Source organism: Coturnix japonica, chromosome 1, assembly GCF_054131305.1.
Source record: "Coturnix japonica strain WE chromosome 1, WE-NBRP24, whole genome shotgun sequence".
In the NCBI taxonomy this organism is placed as follows: domain Eukaryota; kingdom Metazoa; phylum Chordata; class Aves; order Galliformes; family Phasianidae; genus Coturnix; species Coturnix japonica.
The window spans coordinates 11,784,656-11,810,178 of NC_140663.1; the positions used below are offsets into that span (position 1 = coordinate 11,784,656).

At 43.2% G+C, this 25,523-nt stretch overlaps 1 protein-coding gene across 4 annotated transcripts in view; it reads left to right on the forward strand.

Annotated features, from left to right (window-relative positions):
• The first annotated feature begins 713 nt into the window (after nt 1-713).
• Nucleotides 714-25,523, forward strand: part of LHFPL3 (LHFPL tetraspan subfamily member 3) — a 219,670-nt gene continuing 194,860 nt past the window's right edge. For 3 of the 4 annotated variants that reach the window (XM_015886328.3, XM_015886410.3, XM_085513430.1), the window contains exon 1: nt 742-1,375. In XM_015886328.3, coding sequence (XP_015741814.2) covers nt 907-1,375 — 469 coding nt within the window. In that variant the 5' untranslated portion in view covers nt 742-906. Of the gene's footprint in view, nt 1,376-25,523 lie in introns of all 4 variants that reach the window. The other variant, XM_015886239.3, reaches the window with a different exon arrangement.

Genomic DNA, 25,523 nt, shown 5'->3' on the forward strand with positions numbered 1-25,523 from the left:
GCTCCAGCTGCAGCGCTTCCCGAGGGGCGCAATCTTCAAAGAGCTCTATATATGCGCCATCAATTATTATTATTAACTCCAGCTCAATGCATAGGTCGGGGACTGCGAATCCAAGTGTCATTGGAGTATGAATGATTATTACCAGATGCTAATTGCTCATTAATATATGCTAATTACTGCCGCATGCCAAAACGTTCAGGGCTCAGCGTGCCAGGCCCGAGTCGCTGGAGCGGCTGAGCGGCTTTTCCGCCGCCGCCCCCAGGAGCAGCAGCCCCGCACCGCCGCTGCTTTAGGGCGCTCCTGGTCCACGTGCAGCGGGAAGCATCCCTCGATATTCTCCTGGGGCTGGATGTACCTCAGCCCGGCTGGGGGCTGATTTAGGCACGAGCCGAGCCCACCCGCGCCCCTGCTCACCCCACAGCCACAGCCAAGCGAGCAGCGCTGTGCTTTTAAACTTCAAGGTGTTTCCCCAATGCGTCCCCCCGGGACACGCAGAGCGAGCAGCGCCGGCTGCCCCCCTCCCAGGCGGACCCTGCCCTCAGGGCCGGCAGCCGTTATCACAAACACCCCCCATCCCTCGTCTCGCCCCGACATCCCCACCGCGGGCCGCGGTTGCGCAGGGCTGCGGGGCTCCGGCGGCCGAGGAGCTGCGGGCGGCGGCGGGAGGGCGGGCTGCGGGGAGGGCGGTGCGCGGCGGCCGGCGGCGCCGAGCCCCGGTAGGAGGCGGCGGGCCGCGCTGCCGGCGGTGCTGGCGGTGCTGGCGGTGGTTGGTGGCGCGGCGCCGCGGCAGCCCGGCGTTGGGGCTGCTCGGATCTCGCACGCAGCGGCGGAGCGCGTCGCGTCGAGAGGAGTGAGCGGGGCGGAGGAGGAGGAGGAGGAAGGGGAGGGGGGAGCTTCTCGGCGAGGATGCCCGGAGCGGCTGCAGGGACGGCGGCGTCAGGAGCGGGCTCGGCGGGAGCGGCAGCAGCGGGGATGCTCCCGGCTCAGGAGGCGGCCAAGATCTACCACACCAACTACGTGCGGAACTCGCGGGCCATCGGCGTGCTCTGGGCCATCTTCACCATCTGCTTTGCCATCGTCAACGTGGTGTGCTTCATCCAGCCCTACTGGATCGGAGACGGCGTGGACACGCCGCAGGCGGGCTACTTCGGGCTCTTCCACTACTGCATCGGCAACGGCTTCAGCCGGGAACTCACCTGCCGGGGCAGCTTCACGGACTTCTCTAGCCTGCCCTCGGGAGCCTTCAAAGCTGCCTCCTTCTTCATCGGGCTCTCGATGATGCTCATCATCGCCTGCATCGTCTGCTTCATCCTCTTCTTCTTCTGCAACACGGCCACCGTCTACAAGATCTGTGCCTGGATGCAGCTGACCTCGGGTGAGTGGGGCACAGCGGCTCCGGCCCGGGGGGCTCCGCGCCGCCCGTCACAACCCGGGACCCCAGCCCCGTCCCGTGGCCCCGGGCGGCCCCTCGGTGCCGGCCTGCCCGCAGCGCTCCCGGCCCGCCCGCAGCGCTCGCGTCCCCGTGCTCCGGCGCTCGGTCTGCTGCTGAGGTCGGGAGAAAATGGACGTGGGAGCGGCAGGTGGGGGTGGCTGAGCACGGTGTGGGTAGCGCCGGGCTCGGGACGGAGCGAGAGCTCGGGGTGAGGTTGGAAGGGCGGCTGAGGGCATTGGAGTCCGCGTGCCTGAGGTTGGGTTTGGGTCCTGCCACCCTATTTACGAGGCTTATGTCCCTCTGTACATTCAGAGTGTACAAAAATCTCATCTCCGTTGCCGGTTGCCTGACTTCGTTTGACTTTCCCTATCACATCAGGCATCTCCCTGAGGAAAGCGCGTGATAAAAAGGAGGGGGAACACCAGGACATCCCTTCTCGCATCTTCAGCATTGCTTTCATTCTGAGTTGGTGGGGATGTGGCAATTTGTGTGCAGTGGAAAGGCAGAGAGGGAGGATGGAACGGTCTCAGGAGTTGGGATAGCAATCAAATCAGTTTTAGTGAGATAGAAAAGATCAATTCATGAATAATTTTTGGGGGAAAAAAATCTGAAGTCAAAGCATGACTTCTGCTTGTCTTCCCGATAGATCCCTCAAAAGGAGAAGTTCAGGGGTTGCTGTCAGGAAGGCAGAGCAAAATGTCTCCCGAATGGACTCACAGTCACTTTTCAGTCCCCCAAATTGACCTACATTCATTTCATTTTCTGAGCAATAATTGTTCTGAGTCGTTTCCTGAGCAGCTTATTGCCACCTAGTTCATGAGGCTTAGTGGAAATTTCTGGTTTGTGTGAGGCAGCTTTATCCATCTCTCTCTGTTTCTACGTGTGTTCTGTGTATTTTATGCTCTTTTTTGTTATTTGAGTTTCTGTGCAGCTTCTCGTCACCTGGGGGATGGTCTGCAGTCACTTGAGATCAGTAAATTTTCTTTCCTTGCCAGTGAGAGGTTGGGGTTGGGTTCATCTCTGCATTGGGAATCCTATGGTTGGTGGCTACTGTGTTCTCAATACAGCGTTGTTAATTGCATGTAGTCATGTCAGTTGGCTGCAAGCAAAGCAAAGTGTTCCATCTTTGCACCACTGATGTGTCCTCTGCTCTGTTAAGGACTTTCGCTTTTAGCTACTTCTCCACCTGTAAAAGACGGCATGAATATATACTGATTTGGTGCATCCACAGCTTCTTCTGTTCATGTCTTGTATGCAGTAGGACAGCACAGTTTTCAGCTATCTTATACTTACTGACATTAGGGATAATATTTTACTTACAGGGTTCTACTGTTCTATGCCACTAGAAGCTAGTGTAGGGTAGATAAAAATTCATCTGATTTATTTACTGTATTGCTGCACAGGCAAATAATAATGTTTCGAAACCACTGCATGTAGCTGGTCAGGTAGTCCAACCAGGGTACATCATGCTGCATGTGTTAGATGGAGCACTGAAGATATATTTTTAGGCAAAATGACATGGAATTCTCATAGTCTCTGAAGCTGGTAGATGTGCTGTTGGCATTAAAAGTCAATAAAAGGAGTTTTGTACCAGTAGCAGGATCATTTTTCAATCCACTGAAATCCACAATTAAAATAATAGGGGAACACCTTTATAGCCACGTGATTATTGGCTGTCATTCCCTGTTTGTATGGGAATGCCCTGGAAGAACTGTAGTCATAGCACCTATTCATAGAGAATTATTTTGTTGTTTGCTGTATGTTGTAACTTAATTTAGCATTGGCCTGGCTGTTCTGTGTTACACCAAAGAAGTTTCCTCAAAAGGAAAGAAAATCTGCATTGGTTTGTGTTGCGTCCTTTCAAGAAGAAAGCTATGAGATTAAGACATGGGTATGACATGGAACAAAATGTGCAGCACAAGGGAACTGTAGTGAGTTCTGATAGCCTTCCTCTAAGCTATCTGATTAGCTTCTGTTATTGTTTTCCTGTTTGGGGAGTGTAAGTGAGCAGCAATAGCAAGGTTTCGATGCTTATCTCACAGGTAATGATATAGTAATGTCAGCTACATGTATGTGACATGTGCATTGTACAGAAACAAAACTGAACCTGAAGTAGTAAAATAAAGAAGTGGGTGAGAGTGGCTTTGATTTTGCTTGCTGTTTCATACCTTAGCAGTGTTAATATTCAGTTAGATCATGTAGTAATACTTGATGAAATTTAAGTCTCCCTAAAAGTTCTTTTTCAACATGGGGTCATGCTTCATTTAGGGTTACAAATAATAGCTTAGGATCATATTTCTTTAAAAGAAACACTTCGATCACATTCACAACTGCGTGAGTCATTGTGAATCGTCAGCATGATCTAGCTCTTGTTTTGAAGAGGTGGTTTTTAATTAAGGAAAAGATGCACAGTGTCTTGGGCACATGCATTCTGGATCCCTGTCTTCATTTAATCATCTCCATAACATGATTAAGCAGAAAAATCTGAGAACAAAAGGAACTCCTATGTGTATGTGAGGACAACATACATTAGACTCCTTAATGCCTTTGCCATTGCTTGTATTGTTTTATTTTTTTCCCTGTGCTTAATGCTGTCAGGGTACACAATATATCATCTGTTTGATGGATGAGAAACTGGTTGCGAGATTATACCCAGAGAGTAGTGGTCAGTGGCTCAGTGTCTGGATGGAGATCAGTGACAAGTGATGTCCCTCAGAGGTCAGTACTGGGATGGATGCACTTTAATGTCTTCATCACTAACAATGAGAGTAGGATGTAGTGCACATTTGCAGATAACACCAAGCTATGGGATGTGGCCAGCATGCCTAAGGGATGAGATGCCATCCACAGGGACCTAGACTGGCTTCAGCTGGGGGCTCAGGTGAGGTTCATGAAGTTCGACAAAGCTAAGTGCAAGGTTTTGCACCAGGGTCATGGCAACCCCCACTAACATCGCAAGCTGGGGGATGAAAGGATAGAGCACAGCCCTGTGAAAAAGTACTTGGGGGGGTACTGATGGATGGCAAGCTGAACAGAGGCCAGCAATGTGCCCTCACAGCTCAGAAAGCCAACTGAGTCCTGGGCTGGATCAAAAGAAGGGTGGCCAGCAGGTCAAGGGAGGTGATCCTACCCCTCTGCTCTGCTTTGATGAGGCCTCACCTGGAATAACGTGTCCAGTCCTGGGCTCTGGTACAAAAAAGAGAGATGTCCTGGAGAGAGTCCAGTGGAGGGCCAGAGATTATTAAGGTTCTGGAGCACCTCTCTTCTAAGGAAAGGCTGAATGGCCTGGGTCTGTTCAGCCTGGGGAAAAGACAACTTAGATCAATGTCTATAAATATCTAGGGTGTGGGAGGCAAAGGGACGAGGACGGACTTTGCAGTGGTGTGTAGCAGTAGCACAAGGGGAAATGATCACAAACCGAAGCATAAGAATTCTGCACAAATCTGCATAAGAACTTCTTCATAGTGATGGTGACAGAGCACTAGAACAGGTTGCCCAAAGAGGTTGTGGAGCCTCCTTCTATGGAGACGGTCAAGACCCACCTGGATGCCTACCTGTGTGACCTGGTCTAGGGAGCCTGTTTTGCTTTTGATTTGTTTTGATTTCTAGAGTTCCCTTCCAGCCCCTACAATTCTGTGATTCTGTGATTCTGTAGCCTCCCCTTCTGATGTTTCGAAGTCATATGTATGAATTCTTGTATGTACGCTCACCTAAGTTGAGCAGCTGTGTGAGCAAAAGCGCTTAGTGAAGGTGTTAGAGGTGAAGCATTATTTCTTTTTAATACTTGGCATCTAAAGCTTGCAAGGAAGCTCACAAAGACTTTTATTGACTTTTTCATGTAGAAGTTACACAAACACGTCGGTTTTGCTGTGTTTTTTGCATTAGACATTTCTCGTTACTTTTTTCTTTGCTATGAAGTTGCAAGTTACAGAAAAGGCAAAAGCAGGCAAAACAAAAGAAAGGCAAAGGAATGTTCCACGGATGAGTAGGATAATACCAATGTTTTTCAATAGATACCTAAGTCAAATCCAAGATTGAACAAAGCAACTTAAATCATGTGTCCCAAGCCAAACCATAGGCCAGTCTAGACTAGTGTCTTCTCTCATGGTTGTCTGTAAGTGCTACAAAAGTGCAGGGGTGTAAGAAAGTAATTTTTCCTCAGGGTGCTTTACGTGCCTTCAGCACTCCAGTTCAGGGATTTCCTGCGCCAAAGCCTGAGTATTTCAAAGCTCCTGGCGGAATTTCTTTCTTATGATTTATTATCTAATCATTTTTTGAACCTTTGTAACTCCTTGGACAATGTATTGAAAGAAGCAGTGAATGGTGGATCCCCAAACACCTTCCCAGTGCCTTTCTCAATTAGACTGTTGTTGTCTCCCCTCACTTACTTTGTCAGATGTGCAAAATCTTTAGCTGCTTAGTCTTCAGGTTGTACCACTCCCTTGTTCATGCTTGCTGCCCTTGCCTGTGCCACTTCCAGCCTGCAATGTCCGTCTTCTTTGGAGGTGGTGGAACCAGAACTACACGCAACATTCAAGACACAAAAAACCCCATCAGTTTACTCAATGCCATAATAATATTCTCTCTTTCATTCTCTGATCCTCTCCTACTAATTTCTAATTCTTGCTTTTGCACTGCAAGTGAGCAGTGGGCTGGTATTTTCATAGAACTGCCTATTATAACCCCAAGATTTCATTCCTGAAGTGGTAATAGTCACCTTGGAGCACATCATTTGGTAAGGTTAGGTATTTTCCCCTCAAATAAATGACCTCATATTTATTTATCTACACTGAATTTAATTTGCCTTTTTATTGCCTACTCACTCAGTATTGTAAATCTTCCTTCATAGTCAGCCGCTATCTTAGTTCCCCTGAATGACTCTCAGCAGCAAACTTTGTCACCTCGCTATTTACCCTGTTTTCCAGCTCATTTATAAATAAGTGAACAGCTCCCAGGTTCCAGCACGGATCCCTGCAGGACTCCACCAGTGACCTCTCTCCACTCTGAAAATTGACAGTATTCTCCTACCATCTGTTTCTAATTATTTCTCCTTGCAAGGACATTTATTTTTATCCTCTGGGAGTTTCATTTTTTATAAGACCTGTGAATGACAGATTTATCAAAATCCAAGTGGACTTTGTTAGCTACATTTCCATTACACCAATGTTTTGACTTCTTCAGAGAACTCTAATTTTACAAAGCCCAACAATAAATAGCTGTGTTCATTCTGCCTTACTTGATTTGGGCATAATCTATTGTCCTTTATAGTTGTTACCAACTTGCACGGTGCAGATATCAGGCTTTCCACACTTATCCACATTTTCCCAGGAACTCCTTTAGAGAGTGATTTCATATTACCCGATTTTCAGTTCTTAGGAGCCAAAGCAGATATAAGAGAGAGGTTACATGCCATGGTTAGAAGTCCATTTAAAACAGAGTGTTGTTTCAGAATGAAAAGCTGAAGTTCTTCATGGCAGCTGTGTTGTTTGTTTGCCTTTTTACTTGAAAGTAGTCTGCAGGACAAGGAGACTTACATAAGAGTCTTAAAAGGCCTGACCTTGAAGCACTCAGAGCCTTTGTTGCTGTTGTCTTTTGGAAGTTGGTATATGGGTGAGTTGTGGAAGGCTGGAAGAACCCAGCTTCATGCCAGCATATGAGCAGGGTGCCTCGGGGAGTCAGACAGTGGTGTTGTTTGCAGCCCCAAATTCTTAAGTATTCTTGTTTTTTAGAACAGAAATGTATATTAACTGCTGCTGAAGTTATCAGATGGCACAAATCAGTTTAAGATATCACAGTGCACTGGGCTTGCTTGAACAACCCATGTTTTAAAATACCAAATGCAGCATAAAACTCCTTTAAAACATGGGAAGCATTGTACTGATAGAAGACCATATTATGGAAAGCAGTTAACTAGAAGAGGGACTGTGGGCTGTGGTAGATGATTATCTGAGTGGGAGCTCTCACTGCATTGCTGCATTCATGAAATCCAGTGTGGTACCTGAATGTCAGTGTGACAAAAACAGGTTTTCTGTCACCCACAGTGTTACCCATGCACACTCTGTCCAGTTCCAACATCATTCCCTTTCATGTATAAAGACAAAAAGATTTCAAGACTGGTTTAAGTAAATGAAAGGAGATCTGAAGGGATGAGTGTTCTTGCTATTCAAAAGAAGATTAAAAATTGACAGATGATGGTGTATGAGGACCCACAGGAGGAGATCTCAAGTAGTGCCTTGTTCCTTAATTTGACAAACGCTGTGTTTGGAATCTGAAGTTCAGAACATTTGCATTAGCTGTGAGGCATCTGGCTTTGTAACTTAAGCTGCACTTGTAAGTTATGTTTACAGGGTGGGTCTTTTTTACCAGTTAAGTCTTTAGATAAGATTGAGTCCCTCTTTCTAAGAGATGTGGCTTAACTTGGTAGAAGCAAATTACCTTGTGAGGCACCGTACTGAGTACTTCTCAGCATTAATTTAATATGTCAGACCAAACAGTGGTCCTTAACCACTGTACCTGCCCACTCCTCTTCCCATGGTGTTCCTCTTCTGTAGAAAGACAGATGTTTGTGAAGGCTGAGGGAGGAAAGCAAGTCCAGGAACATCAGCAGGCTTTGAACTGAGTTACAGCATTTATGCTGACCTACCTGGTGAGCTGGCTGAGGCTATTTAGAAATGATGAGCAGCCATGGGTGCCAGACCTTTGGCAGAGAATTCTGGCAGAATACTGATGAGTTTGATGTTAGTGAAAATATCCCACATGGTGGGAAAATAGGGTGCTGGAGCTGTGAGTGGGCATGGAGCAGGGAGTCAGCTGTGGTGCTTGGCTTGCTGACAAAAGGACTGTTTTATCAAGCCTGTAAGGACATCTGCAGTTCAAGCGAGCCTGGTGTGTAGTCTTGTTTCTCTCAGAGGGAATTCATGCTGCCAATAAGATCTTCTGTCTGTTCAGCTCCAGAGGTAACTTTGGCAGGCTTGGGCATTCCCATATTGGCCTGGGCATTACTCCTGTTCTGAGGTGAGCTGGAGGGTTCGTTGCGTAGTTTGGAAAGGTGAAAAACTGAGGGTTGGATTGGGAAGCTGTGGGTGAAAAGACTGTTGTGGCTGTGCAGCCTGCTCAGTTCCATTCTGTGGAAATGTTTTATGAGTTCCATGCTTTGGCTATAAAAATAGAGGTAAAAGGTGTGTTCTGTGAACAGTGGAACCAAGGGAGAAATGTTCTGGCTCAGCTTCTCCTCTGCATCCCTAACAGTTGTTTCTTTCCCCAAAGAAAGAACTGTTTCTTTCTCTATCCACACCATCACCAGTTCTCTCCTACATCCCATCATCCCCTTCCTCTGAGAATATCAGTTCTATTTTTGTAGTTGAGCTCTCAGATTTCTCACAGACTCTTTACCTGTATAGCTGGCAAGGACACAGTATGTCCTACAGCTGGCTGAAAGCTATTTGTGAGTTGATTTGAAGTCCTCAAGCTACCACTTGGTTTTGTTAAACTCTCCCTGTCTTTCTGCTAGTGGAAATTTGGGATCCTTTGCACTCTCCCCCGTACCAGCTTTTTCTACCATCAGTCAAATTGAGCTGAAATTCATCGTCACACATCCACATCAGTCTCTATAGAGAACATGGGTAAAATGTATCATCTAAGAAGTGTGTATCATTTATTTGTATGAGTGATTTGAGAATTTGATAGCAAAACTTGATTTTGAGAGATAATGGTGTTTTGGGAATGGAACAGAGATATTTTTGTTTTAGAGTGTAATAAAAATTTCAGCATCTTTTAACTGTCCCAAAGTGCTTTTTATGAACATCCTGGGGGTTGTGGTCCAGTGCCTGAGAAACACTAAGATAACACTAAGATACGATATAAAAGGAAATGTGTGAAGTTATCCAGGCAGTTTGAGGACAAATTCCATTTCACTGGAAGAAAAAATAAACAAAAGAGGGAAGAAAGAAACCATGGAAGAATTGAAAAGAGGATAATTTTACTTCTTAAAATCTAGTGAACTGAGAGCTTAGATACTTATGGGGAAAAAGGAATGGGAATGAGGTTTTTGGAAGCAACTGGTATTGGTCCAGCTCTACTTGCTTGCAGCAGAAGGGGCTTCACAGTGTGGAATAAGGCTGCTGCTGAGTTCTTTCTGCAAATCCTTCTAGAAGTTTAATGAAGAAAATTGCTATACAAGAAATGAAGCAAGAATGAGGAGATACGTGTATTATCAGTAGCAGGAGACATACCATAAAACAAGGCTAGACTTTCAAACACTAAAGTTCTTTTACCTTTTCTAAAGTGAACCTTCCCAGCCCTGTGGTGTAAGCAGCATTAGCTTTGATCTTGCAAACGTAAAGACAGCAAGCATATCAAAATGGAAAATCTGTGGTGTGATCAGGCAGTGTGGTCTCAGTATTTGAAAACTAACAAGATCCAGCTGCAAAGAATGGCAGGGTCACAGCCACGAAGCATCACAGAGGGAAAAATAAAAGCATTTTTGCTCAGATATGTGAAATGAAAAAAATACGTGCACAAGGAGAGAGCCCCAGATGCCTGCAGAATTCGATAATATCAGTTGCTATCAGCATTGTTAAAAATGCAGTGGCAGCATGACAGAGTGGATAGCTAGAATATGCATTACTGTGTGGAACAGTGTGCAAATCCCAATTACTAAGAGAGGATTATGTCTGGAATCCTTAAGAAGGGGAATATAATAGACTTTAAGATCTATCTCCTCTAAGAAAGATATTATCCATCTTCACATCGGCATTCAGAGGTACAGAAAACTTGAAATAAGCTGGCCTTAAAATGAGAAGGTCATACATACTGGGGGAAAAGGTTCCTTTATTTTCTCCTTGAGAAGCCAGATGCAGATTCATGAATTTCATTGATTTTAAAAGGTAGCTGATGGCCTCTGTGGAGAGCCTCTTTGACACAAGCACATCATGTGCTATTTCAGAGAATATTATTCAATCAAGTAATTGAGACTGCATCAGAGGGAGAGAGCTACAGAATAAATGGTTTAAAATAAATTATTACAGACAGTTGATGAGGTGTCACACGTTCCTCTTCCCTTATTTTTCTGGTTACCTTTCAGAAAGGAAATGTTTATAGGGAAGAAAGATAAGACGTGCTGTATTTACAGGTTCAGATATGGACATTCTGAACTGAGATGCTTAGAAGATGCTGTTTGTGAAACCACAGGAATTTCTTTGCTTCCTTTTATAAGTCAAAAATCATGTGCTTTCCTATAGAAGTTCACCGAATGAGGTCAGTAATCTCATGTGAGTGACGTGCCTAGGATTGCTGTCCTAGGCTGTGTTCAGTCCTGGTCTTACAGTACTGTGTCATGACAAACTCTGTGCCACAGCAGCATGAGTAAGACAGAGCAAAGCTTCATAAGATCAGAGAAGATTTCAGTGGTGAAGTGAGGAGGGCCAGAGCTGCGTGTTCTCCTCCTGCCCACCCTCCTGCCTTTTCCTCTGCAGGAACAGGCTGCTGGCCTGCCTGCAGCAAAGCCAACACGTCTCAAGCTCCTTTATAACACAGAGTCTCTTGATGTAGACAAGAGGAGGCTTGGAGAGGTTGTTTTCCAACACTCCAGATGACAGCATGTGAGCATGAAGCATCTGCATGTGCTCTTTTAGGACTCGTGGAGATTAACAGCCTTCCAAGTCAAGTTCAGAGCGCTCTGTATCTGGACATCTCCTCAGCTTGTAGGAGCCCAGCAGAGGCACACCGTGGCTGTGTCCACACTGGCAAATTAAGTGTTTCCAGCGCCAGCCCCTGCTGCAGCCTCAGCTGGTGCAATGGCCAGTGGCCATTCTATTATGTGTTTTTACCTTCTAAAACTAGTTCTCCCACCTGAAACTACCTCTTGGGAACCATTCTTGGAGTGTCCTAACAATTTTGGGGAAGAGAGTTAGCTGGAACAGATATTTGGCAGGAGCAAAAAGTTATCCAGAATGCTGTGGGACTGAGCCACGAAAGTGTTTGACCTAGAGAGTGTAAAAATGTGTCCTAAGAGCCCAAAAATCATTAATGAACCTTCTTTCAGATGTAGACTCTGTGCTTCATTTCAGATTTTCCCCAGGTGTCTAGAGCTTGATTAATATGTCTTTGAACATCGCATTACAAAACTGTTGCATGTTGAGTCTCTTCTTCAGAGGCATTCAATGTAGCTTCCCAAACAGTTAATTCAGAGTTTTAAGATTAATTCCATGAGAGAAGTATTAGACTTTCCGTGACAATAAAATTATTCATCCTTGTAGCTTTATGTTCCTCTAAAGAAAGTTAATTACTACTTGGTGGCTGTGTCTTTCTATTTAGCCTTGCTATTACTGATGAAGGAAAATTAGAACATTAGTAAAGAAAAATCCTGAAATTGCAATTCATGGTCATTAGACAAGAAAAATATGGTTTTGCATTAGGCATCTAGGAGTTTTGCTGCTGGTCTGACTTCCTCTGTGTATGGATAGAGAATACAAAGGTAAAATTGGAGGAGGAGTTGAGTCAAGATGATTTGCTGACTGTTGGGCTTGTTAGGCAAGTTTTGTTAGTTAATTAAAACTGTAAAACCTGGACTACTGAGAAAGACTTTATGCTCTTTTCTAACTAATTTAATTCATGTCAGACATTTTGTGTCTGGTGGTGTGGTGTCAGCAGCTGGTGTAGCAGCACAGATTCCCAGACTGACACATCACCAGTTGTCCAGTGTGTGCCCATGTAGTTCTGTACAAGGGCAGGTGGAACAACACACAGACCTTGAGGAGAGAAGAGACAGCAATTGCACGGACTTGGTAGTACAGAAGGAGAGGCCACGCAGGTGAGGGTGAATAAAAATGAGTGAAGAGAGAACCTGAGTGTATCAGCTCACCAAAGGATGACAGTGAGGACCCAGTGTAGCACAGAGGGTATATGTGATCCTGGGATTTATTACATGAAGTGTTTCCAGTTGACTTAGGGCAGTGTTTGCAAGGGACTGCAGTGTGGGGTTCTGGTAAAACACATCCAGTTATGTCAGAAATGTCAATAGCTGCAACAAGGCTGAGCAGGGTGGTTATGAGAACAGAGACATTTCTTGCAAGGAATACCTAGGAAAAGTTGGTGTCTTTAGTGTAGAAAGAGAAATGTTGAGAAAAGGTCCGTGTCTTCTATCTGAAATTCTATCAGAGGTTTAATAAGCAAGAGGAAGGCAAAGGAACAGCTTGTGCCGGTGGTTTGCAATTTTATTTGATTTGTGGATTCCTAAACTTCTTCCAGAGATGGTATTGCATACCCTGCAGCGTTGTTAGAGCAAATTACATCCTGTTAGGTCTGTTTTGCTTCATTACATTTTAAAATTCTCTTAGAAGTAGTTTATATACCCCTCCTGAGTTCATGGACCATAGACTGAAAAAATAATGATTTTAAACTTGTGGCTAATGGCGGGATGAGAACAAATGGATATAACCTAGATATAAATCACTTCAGCCTGGAAATTAAAAGAAAGTCTCTAATTACTCGAGCACCAAGGCTCTTCAACAGCTTTCTCATGGGAGTGGATTTGGCAAAATACTGAGCTGTACCCTGGAAAGAGATGAGTGTGGGGAAGAGGTTACAGGTTGAGATGTATGTCACAGTGTGTCTTGTTCCTGCATTTCTCATTCCTCAGAACAAATTCCATCTAGGTGAATGTTCTGTTCTGTTCTATTCTATTCTATTCTATTCTATTCTATTCTATTCTATTCTATTCTATTCTATTCTATTCTATTCTATTCTCATTTGTTATTATTATTATTATTTCTTTAACATCCTACCTCAGTATCTTCTAGGATAAAAAACAGACAGTAGCCAACATCTGTAGCTCTATTCCTGCCCACTATTCTGAACAAAGAAGCCAGGATTTTCCTTGCTAAACAGCAAAACAGTCTCACCAGCTGCTGCAGTAATGTGCTTCACATTTTCCCTTTCCATTCAACATTTTCACAGGACTTGCATACTCAATTTCCTGTAAGAAAATGTAATACAGTTCCTTAAAAGGTAGAAACTGGTGTTTTACAGTGAGAGTAGTTGAAAAATAAATCTTTAAAATATCCTGCATTTACAGGTTTTTAGGAAGAGACATTTACAAATCATCATTTCTATGGCACATCGGAGATAGAGCTTGGCTAAGCATGTTTCTTAAAGAAGTTAGCCCATGTTATCTCTCCATTCACAAAACTGTTTTGTGTTGCCATGCTGCTACCCGAGCAGTCTTCATGAGCAGCCGAGTTAAGAGAAAAAAATGCCTGCATCTTGTTGATATTTCAATGATTGTCTTTGTGGTGTTCCATACCCCCTTGCTGCTTCTACCTCCTTTTCTGCCTTCTGCAGCCAGCTGGGGATAGAGGGGAGGGAATGCTTTGTTGACGGGATAAACAAGTGTTCAGTGCTTCCAACAACTCTATATAAACTCTGTGGAAAAAAGGCACCCTCTGAGCTTCAGCATAAACACTTTTAATCATGCGCGTTTCTATGAAAGCTTTTGGATGCAGTGTGCATACTTAAAAATGCCTGATCAGGATTTTACACCCTCAGGGACAGATCTGCAGATACAAATATCTGAGTTGAAATTTAGCCTCACTGAATTCATTGAGTTTCTGTATTAATCTACGATGGTAATTTAACAGCTGAGTTTTAAACACAAAACACAACGTTTTATTTCGTTTTAATTATATTGTATGTTGGGGGAATTGTGCCAAGGCAGAAGTGAGGTTGTCTGGAAAAATAGAACTGCATCTTTGTTTCTTCACAAGGGGTGTAATTCTTTTCTGTTCCTCAGGACTGTCTTTTCCAAAATCAGGTCTGAACAAAATGTAAAGTGTGCTTCAATGGACAGCTCCATTTTATGGGGGCAGAGGAGCTGTATGACACTAGATAATGGGTAAGCATACATGCAATACAGGGGATGTGCCAGAGGATGTGCACAGTGGTACCTGACTGTGCAGATCTGTGTTGGCCTGTCAGGCTGCAGTAGTAGGATATCACAGGTTTTGGCAGCCCTGAACTGGTTCTTGCAAGGCCAAACAAGTGTCTCTGCATTTCAGTACTGTTCATGGTTTTAGTTAAGATATAATTTTGAAGATAAGTTTTCTCTGTTCACTGCTATGCTGTAATAAACTGGGAATAAACGGTTTGGGAGACTGGAGCAGTACAAATGCAGTACAGTGTCTGCTATATGGGCAGAGGTCAACCTGAGAGGAAAACATCTAGGTTCTCATCCTGGCTGATGGAGACATGCTCATTCTGCAAAGGCCAAACCTCCAGGCAGTTGTCTACATCCAAGTGTCTGTGCTTAGAGTGCCTTAGGGATCCTGTCTGACCTCTGACTGCTTTGTCAGAAGGACATAGGTCTTCCACAGGCTCTCTGTCGTGTCTCTCATCTGCCCATGGATGTCTCAAACAGAACAGCTCAAGTGGCATTAGGCATCAGCATGCTGGCAAGTGGATCAAACTCTAGTTTATACTCCTGGCTTATCTGTAAAAGACTTTAATGTAAAACTGCTTCAGCCATCAATCTGCAGGAGAACCAGCCCTCGGGGTTACTGAAATGGTGTTTTAGTTTGGATCAGGAGTGCATTTTTAAAACAAATCTTCCAGTTGTCCCAGCTTACCATTCCTTGATTCATGTCATTGCCTTAGGATATGCAAACTGGATTTCTTCCTAAATGAACTAAACAAGATGTCATCTAGAAGTACATCTAATACACCTCTACCTCTAATGTGCGTGCCACCCGTGGGACTGACTAAACCTGGTCTAAGGTGAAACCTCTGAAACACGTGTAGTGCAAATTAGGTCCTAAGCACCATCTGCTCTGCTTTTCTGATCCGCTCTGTTGCGATATACAACACGGTAATGTCAACGTACAGGCTATGCTTTCACATATTGAATTTCACGAATTTAGATTTACCTATGTCTTGTATTTATACACTGAGTTTAGAGATTACTGGAAGTATTTTGTTCTAAATTAGCAGTATACTGTCAATCACAGTTCTTTCTCAATGTGTTTTTACCTGGGATTAAAATAAAGCCGGTTTTATAAATCTCAAGTATCAGGAATGTGATAAAGGAATTTGAGCTACCCGATTCTGAAGAAGATTAGTGGATAGTGTTTAAAGAGCTGCAAAATAGCTATTGACAATTGCTAAACAAAGCCGTTGTTATTTATTGCTTCCATTTGTCATAGGACAAAAACTCAGGCTCTGATCATTTACATATCTCAGCTCTGCTGAGCTTCAGTGGTATCTGTCAGATCAGAATAAATGCAGGTAGTGATGCATACCTAGCAGCATTTTCTGAAAAGTTTTAATAGCCTGAAATGAAATGTTGTAAGTATATTTACGTAAGTTCTGTAATGCCGTTGTTTTTGATGGGGATGCCCAGCTGGCATTGTGGTAGGCCATTAATTTGTATATGGATTTAACTATTTGAGAACAGGAGCAAGGAACTGCTTAGTCTTTTGTTCTCTAACATAATCTATTTAAATAGTGATTTCTCAAGCTCTTCTAGAGTACATTATGGTATTATTGTGCTGATCTAGAATTTGTTAGATTCAATGGCAAGATGCCCATTTATTGCAACAGAATGCATCAGCTGAGCAAAGGATTTATCCACATGCTTAACTTCTGGCTTTGATGGGTTGGAAACATTTTAAATGCTTGGCTTAATTGAAATGCAGAAAAAATACTTACCCGTCTGAGATTACAGATGTCAGCCATCAAATATTTATTTTGTAAACTTGGTTCCTTTTTCATGAGTTACATAAATACATTATAATGAATAACTGAGTGGTAGGTCCACACCAGAAAAATAATGGGTTAACTTCTAAGGACTGCTCAGCAATCCTGGCTTAGTACTGAACAATTTTACTCTTGCATATAATCTCGTTGTGTCGGTGCCATTCAGGATTAGAAGAGCTATTAGTTCTTACACTGTATGACATCATGGTGAGATCTTGCTGTGCACTTGTAATGTTCAATATCCTGCTGTACGATCAGATGAAACCCAGTGTGACTCTACAAGGAGAGAAAGTTTGTCTTCATGATATAAACATAACATGATCACTCTGCAACCAATTTTATACGCAGTTAAGTCTTCTAAAGAAGATTGGCTATATGGCTACATGGTGCATAATGTGTTGCTAACATGTAACCACATTAGAACAGACAGTAAGGCAGGAGTTAATACATATTATACTGCCACAGAGTTTAATAAAATCTAGCACAAGGGAAATGATTTTGTTAGCTTGTAGCTAGTATTCCTGGCTGTCACATGCTAGAATGTTTAAGCAGATATCACATAAAGAGGTCTTCAGCAAGAAGTGCTCTTGCAGCAGATTAGAGAGGAGTTGTAAAATTAGTTGTAACGTATCCCATAGAAAGTGCAGTGTGATGTATGTCTGTGGTTAGTGCAGTGTGAGTCAGTCCCCCAAAGCGTGAATTCTGGGATCTGGTTTCCATCTGTCAGTGTAAGCAAAGACCACAGGAGTGAAAGGGAAGTATTTGAGCAAATACGATTATGAAGATAAACTGCTATGTAAATAACTAGGCAGATGGCTGTCAGGAACATGCTTATATTTCTTAGCCACTTAAATTATTTAAGTATTAAAGCTTCCATACTTTGCAGTTACCCAAAGTAATGTGAAACCTTACATTCACTTCACCATTTTCTGTCCCTCCCTCCGTTTTTACTGTTCTGCGTTCCCACCGGACTGTTTCCCTACTGAGACAGCAGCCCCCCCTGGAGCAGGGACTGTGTTTGATTTTATGTTTGCACAGAGACAAATATAGGTGAATCCTGACTGTGACCTCCAGCCCTGGCTGCAGTGCAAATGGCAGTAAAACTAATAATTACTGTTTGAATTGTATCTGAATGGTGTGAGTAGCATGAGCTTGATGAGCTGGCCAATTTGCAACAATAGCAACTGTGTACTAAGCGTAGCCTGCTGTGTGACCTTGGTAAGTCATTTCACCTGTCTGAGTTTTCCCATCTGCAAAATAAGAGTGAGATAACTCCTTAAAAAATGCTCCGCAGGTATTGGTTATTATATTACCAGTGCACAGAGATGATGGCATGCAGATTGTGGGTTTGCTTTGAGCAACACAACCCTTCACCCTTGTGAAAACACAGAGATCTTCACGTTGTCTTAGTGGGAGTCAGTGTAAACAAGGGAAAATGGTGACTCCCTAGAGCAGGGGAAAGCAAAGTTAAACATATTTGTGGATGTACCTCAGTGTAAGCAACCATCTGTAGGATGATAAATAGTGGCACACGTATATCAACACACTGGGTTGTCATCTCAAACAACATATTTCGTGTGTTTGTCTCTGTGTTTAATGAGGTGCTCCACTGGGTTTTGACATCTGTCGCTTTGCAATCATGGCAGAGCAGTTCTGAGCTGGAGAAGGAAATCCATGGGCAGTTTTTAAGCCTTTTGCTCTGCAGATTGGAAATATGTGCACTGTAGCACATTTAGCCAGCCCAGGCTTTTTGTGTGTATGACAAGACCAAAGTGACTTGATAACAGGCAGATGGCATAGGTTGAAATGCATCAACTAAAGAACCCAAGCACTGAGGCTGCATCCATCATGAGTGGACTTGAAAGGAATGTTGTCATACAGACAGGAATGAGTGACAGATAACCAAGGTGTTGTAGATCTTACTTACTTGATCATTTCAGCATTCAGCAGAGTGCTACACTGCTGTTTTTTATTTGCTTTTTCTTTCAAAAAAGAACTGTAGCAAATCCAGAAATACAGGTCATAGCTCATTTGCTCACAGTGCCAGTGAGTACCATCGCAGTAATTCTCTTCTGAACTTCCATGAGTGACAGATTGCTCAAACCCCTGTTTTTCAGCATCCCCAGCATCCTGGCATGCTGAAGGGTTTTCTGTTGGCAAGAACTACTGTAGAGAACAGAAGTACTTACCGAAGATATTCAAGCCACATCTGAGGACCACTCAGCTGAATGCACTAGCCTTAAGATCCCACAAGATTCAGCACTGTGCTGTTTCCCTTCCTATACGTGTTCTGGTTGTTCAACTATATGTGCTTCTGAATGGATAGATGCTGGCATGCAGGAAAGACAGCACATGCAGAGAAGAGGATCTGTTTGCCGAGTGACTTAGAGGAACAGCAGCCAACATTGATTTTTCTGCAAATAAATGGAGAGGGGCAACCTCACCTTGATCAGAAGGACCAGTGCTCAGAACCTCTCAGTGCTCTCCGGTATAAAGCAGAAATTAGTTTAAGTCTAAATAAAGAGGGAAGACTTTCTCCTTCTATTTACTAAGTATTTTTCTTAGTAAAGTCTTTGTCCTTTTAGAAAACAGCCTATTCATCTGAGCTAATTCTTGTATAAGACATGACATAGATGCTCATGAGAAAACCAGGTAGCTCAGAATTACAGGGATGTGTAATTAAGCACCCTTTGTGCAGTCATGGTTGGTAGCTGCCGAAGTGAGTTTCACTGTAACATTTTAAAAGCAAATATATAGTAATTTGTGGTACACTGCTGCAGGGTAAATCCCTGGTGTCTGAAGAACAGAGAAAAACCTGCAAATTGTCTCTTAGAAATTCTGAAAGGCTGTTCATCCTTATGTGTGCTCTGCTTGTCACTTTACTTGTGTTTCTGGCAGAAAAACTGATGTGAGCCTGGAAGTAAAGGGATAATAGTGAAACTCCAGGTAAATAATCCTTGCTATTGTACTACAAGTGTATCTGTTTCTTCTCTAATGCTAATACTCACCTGGGAAGAGTTTCCTTCCAAAGAGTGTGAAAGCAGTAAGAAGATAACAATTTTCACCCAAAGATAGTAATCTGGCAAAGATCTGGATACTGTTCCTGAGCTGTGAGTTTAGTGCAACCTGCAGAGATGGTGGATGGATAATTTCAATCACAGACACTAAGAGAAATCTGACGTGGGGCTCTGTTCCAGGAAAGCCGTGCCAAGAAGTATAACTTTATTCTTCAATGTTTTTTTGGGTGGCACTTGCCTTATGCATTGGAACTCTTTAAAGGTTATTTCTCAAGCCACATTTTGTCAATGAAACTTCTGTTCTACAGCCTGAGAATGCTTCTGGCTGGGGAAAAAAAAAGTCCATCGTGCTGGCAGCAAATTTTATGACATATTGGGTGATGTCATTAAGGGAGCTGTTAGCAATCTGTCATTTAAGGAACAGCTTCTGCTAGCCCAACGTAAGGGAAGTGATTAAATTCCATGTCTGCTTGGATTTCTCCTATGTAATCAGTGGAGGCCGAGGAGAATTTGGAGGCACAGGATGATACTCTCCTGATTACTTTGCTGTCATCTCCAATTTATGGCCTAAAATGCATGTAGATAAAGTGTTCATATGCAGAGGAACACGAGGGTTTGTTTCAGGATACTCCCCTAATACATTTAGCTATAGTGACTGTGTGAGATAAGCTCTCTTACACAAAGAGTAACTGGGGTGACAGCAGCACCTAAACCAGACTATTTGTTTGCTAACAGGTGACAAGAAGGAAGGAAGGGAAAACAGCTGTCCATAAAGAAACACAGCAAGGAGTGCTCTTCCTGATGGAGGGTTTCACATTAGCCCAGTTTGTACCAGTCCTCTAGAGATGCTTGTGAGTGTTGCAGCCCTCTGACAGACTTTGTTTCACCTCCAGATGACTTGATCTTGTCTTCTGTGGGTTTCCACATGAGTCTGGGAAGTGGAGCTGGGGATGTTCAACAGGGAGGGCAGCTTACTACTAGTAGAAAGGTGTGTTCTTTTCTTGCCTCTTGGAAAGCACCTTAGCTCTTCAGAGCAGTGTTCTGTTTCTGTTGTGTATTGGTGTTCTAGTCTGAACAGCAGAAACTTCTCCCAGATTGTGATTTGATTGCTTCAGAAGACAATTAGACAGTTAAGAAAGGAGATGAAGTGATCGCTGTTGAACTCACTGCTTGGCATGTTGTGGCCAGCTTACCTGCTGAGGAACAGAATTGGGGGAAGTAAGGATGGCACGGTAGGGTAAGAAACACTTCATATTTCTCTTGCTTCTAAGTGTCTGATACTGCTTGCTGTTGAGATTGTCATTCCAAGATAGGTAAACGATAATCTCACTTAATGTATCAGTTGTTATGTATTAATTTGTAGGTAGATGTAGCAGAGATTACTTATTCCTTCTGTGGTCCATGTCACGTTCCAGCATGAAGTGCCAGTCAGAGGGTTGCCTGAACCATCAGCATCTTGGTGTGAATCGTCATCCTACACCAAAAGTGCTTAGAGAGACTTATCTTTTCATAAAAAGAATTCACACATCTATAGACTCTAGGCTGAACATGTCCATTGGTCAGCTATGCTGGATAGCACACACCGTAGAGTTTTAGCAAGCTATTGCTATACAGAGCTTAGGTATGCCAATATTTGTTCCTTTACACTGCTAGAAACTGTAATAAGATGCAGTGAGCATTTGCTGCCAAGCAGGATCATTCTGTTCATGTCCCAGAGATGGATACTAAGCTTATCTCCTCCAGCCTATGATTTCAAAACTGTAGTGTGAGCTGATTTAGTAAATGGTTTGTGCATAACGTTTGTGAATGCAAAAGTGCCCCAAAGTAAGAATAATATCTAATAATAATTTGTGTTTTTGTAGTGGTTCAACTGTTCCAATATATTTCCTGCATAAGGTTAGGCACGGTTATCACTACCAGCTTTTTCAGCCTCAGCAACTGAGGACAAAAGGCTTTGCTGACTGCCCATTCTTGTGTTTGACATTACTATCAGAGCCCAGAATAGAATACATCCCCTTCCTCTACTCTTTTGTCCTCTAAAACTAAACTGCTATGATTCAGGCTTAGCTTTCTTTAGGACCACTGGTTCTGCAAGTAGCAGAGCTGAAAGGAGAGAAGGACCATAGCTTCAGTGACTCCTTTAGCGTGGGACTGGAACACATTGCAATCCTGAGGGCTGCGGGTATTCTGTATAGCTGAAAGCAAAATTAGCAACAATATGAACTCAGATGCAACCACTGATGATACATGAATTCTTAAATCTGATTGTGAAGTGTGAGTCAAGTAGACATGAGTAGTCATGAGTTGAGACCTTCTAGAAACAAAAGTCTGCATAAAAATAAAATGTTTTAAAAAGCCAACTAGTTCATTTGGAAGGAATAATTACGATTTGAAGTTATACTGATTCTTATTTCCAGAGTTCAGTCTACTACTCTGAAGGTTAGCCTGACATTCTTGCTTACATACAGATCTCCAGGAGCTGGCTGGCTCTTTGATAAGGTTTAGACTGTACTTAAGAAGGAACTTTTTCTCTCAGAGAGTGGTCAGGCACTGGAATAGCCTGCCCAAGGAGGTGGTGGAGTCGCCATCACTGGCAGTGTTCAAGAAGCGTCTGGACAGGGAGCTAGGAGACATGGTTTAGTGGTTTTCTGTAGGTATGGTAAAGGGAGGACAGTTGGACTAGACGATCTTGTAGGTCCTTTCCAACCTTGTGATTCTGTGATTCAGGTTTTTAACCTGAAAGAGAAAACCTGTTAATTGGAGAATGCTTTTGAAATCTGAGTTAAATGACAGGGCTTGGTGATCCTATCTTAAAAAAAGAGTCTTTATATGGAGGGCAGAAAAAATGGCAGAAAGGGTAAATGTGTTGACAAGAAAGTTCAGGACAGTTAAGTGCCAGCATGTAGGAAAGTGATACGAATTGGAGAAAATACCTGCCTGGAAGAGATAAATTTGGCTCTGCAGTGATTGTAAAAGTGAAGTTCTGTAGAAAAAAACCAACTCCTGTAGTTTTTTTCTTAATTATATAATTTCTAATAAGCTGCAAAGCTTACATCCTTATCATAAAATTCCTCTAAGCAGGAATTAAAAAAAAAAAAAAAAAAAAAAAAGCAGAATGAGATTTTCAGCTTCCAAAAATAGTTTGCCAAGAGTGGAGGTTTTTTTCTCCTCCTGATTGCAAGAGAAATCACTCTGCAGTATTTTATTGAAGAACGAGTGGTATTGAGTAAAAGAATAATTGATAAGTTATTTTTTCCCTTTCTATTCTCTAAGATGGATTGTGTTGTGCTAGCTAAATGAAATATTCACGATGGCACTGACCCCTTACTTGTGCAGTTTGTCCAGTGATTGCTTGGAGATGTTCAGAAGTAGTGGAGCAGAAAATCCCATGCTGCAGCCAGCATTCGCTAGGGATTATTCTTCACCCCGCTTTATGTTGGAGGAGATTCACTGGGAAAGGGATGAAATGGCTGCTGGGCTCCAGGGCTGGGAATTTTTTGTGTATGTGACCCAGCCAACCACTCTGCTCAAAGATGGAAACTGCACTCTCTTGCTGTAAATGGGTCAGAATTGCAGAAGATATCTAATAGCCCTCCGAGGCATGCATATCTGAACTTCAGGTTGACTAGAGAGATGAAGGTAGTGCTGTCTCTTTTTGTTTCTTTTAGATTCCTACGGAGAGCGTTTTGGGGGCTGACTTCATTTCCTGAGGTGCTGTTGAGTATTTGCTGGTGCACTGTAGCACACAGGACTGGTTTCTGCTGCAGTGCTGTTGTGAAGGGCACTCTTAAGCATGGAGCTGATGTGCCTCAGTTGACTGAACTATATATAGATATATATATATATATGCCTTGCTGAGTGATCAATGAATTTCCTTCTCTTCTGCTTATTGGCCAGTTTTGCTTGTACTCAGGCTTTCAAGCTCATTAGAGCAGTGACTCCTTCCTGTTTTCTGATAAGCACATCCTTCTCATTGGGTACTCAGAGTGATACTGCAAGGGAAACTCTGATTGGAACATTTAATTACACATTAACTTCTGTCTCTACTGTCTCTCCTCTATGGCATCATAGCCTTCTGCTCACTACAGACAGCTGACAATGGCAGAGAGCAGTGTGGGTGCACTCTGCAGTCTGGGAAGGCTCCTTGTCCACTCTGTTTTGTATTTCAGATGTATAGCAATGGCCACAAGGCTCTGCTGCTGGAGTTTTGGGAGCTGGAAACAACAGCATTATCCATTCTAGCCTAAGCTTACATGTCAGAGATGCAGAGGACAACATCTCATATCTTGCTTCCTCCCTGAACTTCTCCTTTGTTCTCCGGATCTCTCCTGCCAGCTTTTTTTCTCTGTATAATTCTTTCCAAAAAGTCTTTTCTCTCTTTTGACACTGTTCTACCAATTGACCAAAAGAATTTGTGGCAAATGCCCGAGAGGGCAGGTCTTACTGAAATCAGCAGTAGTTACAGGAACTTATTGCCTGTCAAGATAAAGAATGTTTCCTGAGGGAAGGTTGCTTCTTTGGTGATGGCAGAGGTCAGAAAAGCTTTCAGCTGTAGGTTTGTGTCTGCCATGCATTCCTCCTGTGACAGTAGGCAACTAACACTGTGATTTTTATCCCTTGCAGTCAGCAGAGCAGAAGAGGGTGTTGTTCTGGAAAACTCATTTATGCAGCTTAGTGAGGAGGGTGTTGGGATAACCTGGATGATGCAAAACTACAGATCATAGCAAACATGTAGGTAAAGTGGTAGGAATTTGTGTATGGGGGAGAACTAGACCTGCAGTGGGTTGGTTGCATGGGGTAGCAGTCCCAAGGCAATCCAGGGGTAAGTACACAGCACATGGATGCATGAGCACAGTGGTTCTGTTTCTTTTCTGGGGTACCCTTTTGTGGGGTACCCTTTTGTGGGGTACCCTTTTGTGGGGTACCTTTTTGTGGGATGCTTAAACCCCAGTTGTACAGCTGAAGGTCAGCTGTGTCTGGAGTACATAAGGGTGTCCTGCCAGGATGTGAGCCACACTAGGCTGAGCTGCATACAAAAGGAGGTACAAAGGGATGGCTGTGTCTTGAAAAGTTCATATCCTAAATAGGAACAGGCAGGAGGGGATGTCAGCCAGGAGCCCCAGCAGAGCCACAAGCACAACCTCCAGTCCCAGCCACTAAGCTCTACTGCCCAGAAGTGATGATGGGAGGGCTGTTCGTACCAATTTCCACAGACTGAACAGAGCCATTTTTAGAGAATGTTCTTCCAGACCTCACTGAGAGATACTTGTGGTCATTACGTACTCCACTGTCCTCATTTCAAATTGCTTGATCTCTCTCTCTACTTCACTGTGGTACAGCTTGGCTCTGGGTCTTGTCTATCTCTGATACGCTGTACTTAGTCCCACTAAAAGTTTTGTAAAGAATAGCTGCCATGTATATATAGAATTGGATTTTTTAACCTGATTAACTCAGTGTTTTTTTATTTGATTTGATTATAAGAATATCAAAAGGTCTTAGTGCCTTTATGGATGAATGACTGGAGAATGTATTTTTGTGAAAAGAATCTCTTTCTTTGTTCAGGAAGCAATTCCAAAAATGCCTGAAAAATCCTAAATGATGCATATTCTACTCATCTGACCTAAAAATAGCTAAAGCAATTTGAGTAGGAATGAGAAATTGCTTCCGTGTGGAGTTTCAGCTCTTAAGAGGAAGGCCACCTACACTCAGATCAAATAGTGAGGATTTCCCAGTTTAGAATCATAATTTCGGTGCTTTGGAAACTCACTGTGGCCTTGGGCACATCACGGAGTTTCTCCTTATTTAAGCCAGATGTGCTTACTTCAAATCTGCTGTAGAAACATGGTAGTTAATGTTTTTAGAAGTGCTTAGATATATCATGCCACGCTATGGATTTGTTTGGGTATAACCCATAGCTTCATTTTGTATAGACTACAGCAATATTGGTTGTTTCCTTGGGAGTTATTAAGGGAGAACAAGAGGTTGATATGTAACCAGCTAAAAACCTTCCTGGCCCTCAAGAACAGAAAGATTTCTAGGCACTGCTATTACTGTCTCATCTCTGAGTGTAGGAGCACATTGCAAGCATCCATGGGATTAACTTCTTCACCTTAGCAGGAGAATGGCAGCAGTGTGGTTACTTAGTAAGGAGAAAACTAAGATTCAGGGAAACGTCAAGAGTTTAGACTCAAGAATCCAAGCCTGAAGACACATGTTTTCTGAGACTAGGTCAGAGTCCCCTGGGAAAGGTGCAGCATGCACAGGTCTGTAGCCATTGCTGTGGTCTCTTAATAAGCAGATTACCCTGCAATGACTGCCAAACACTCCTT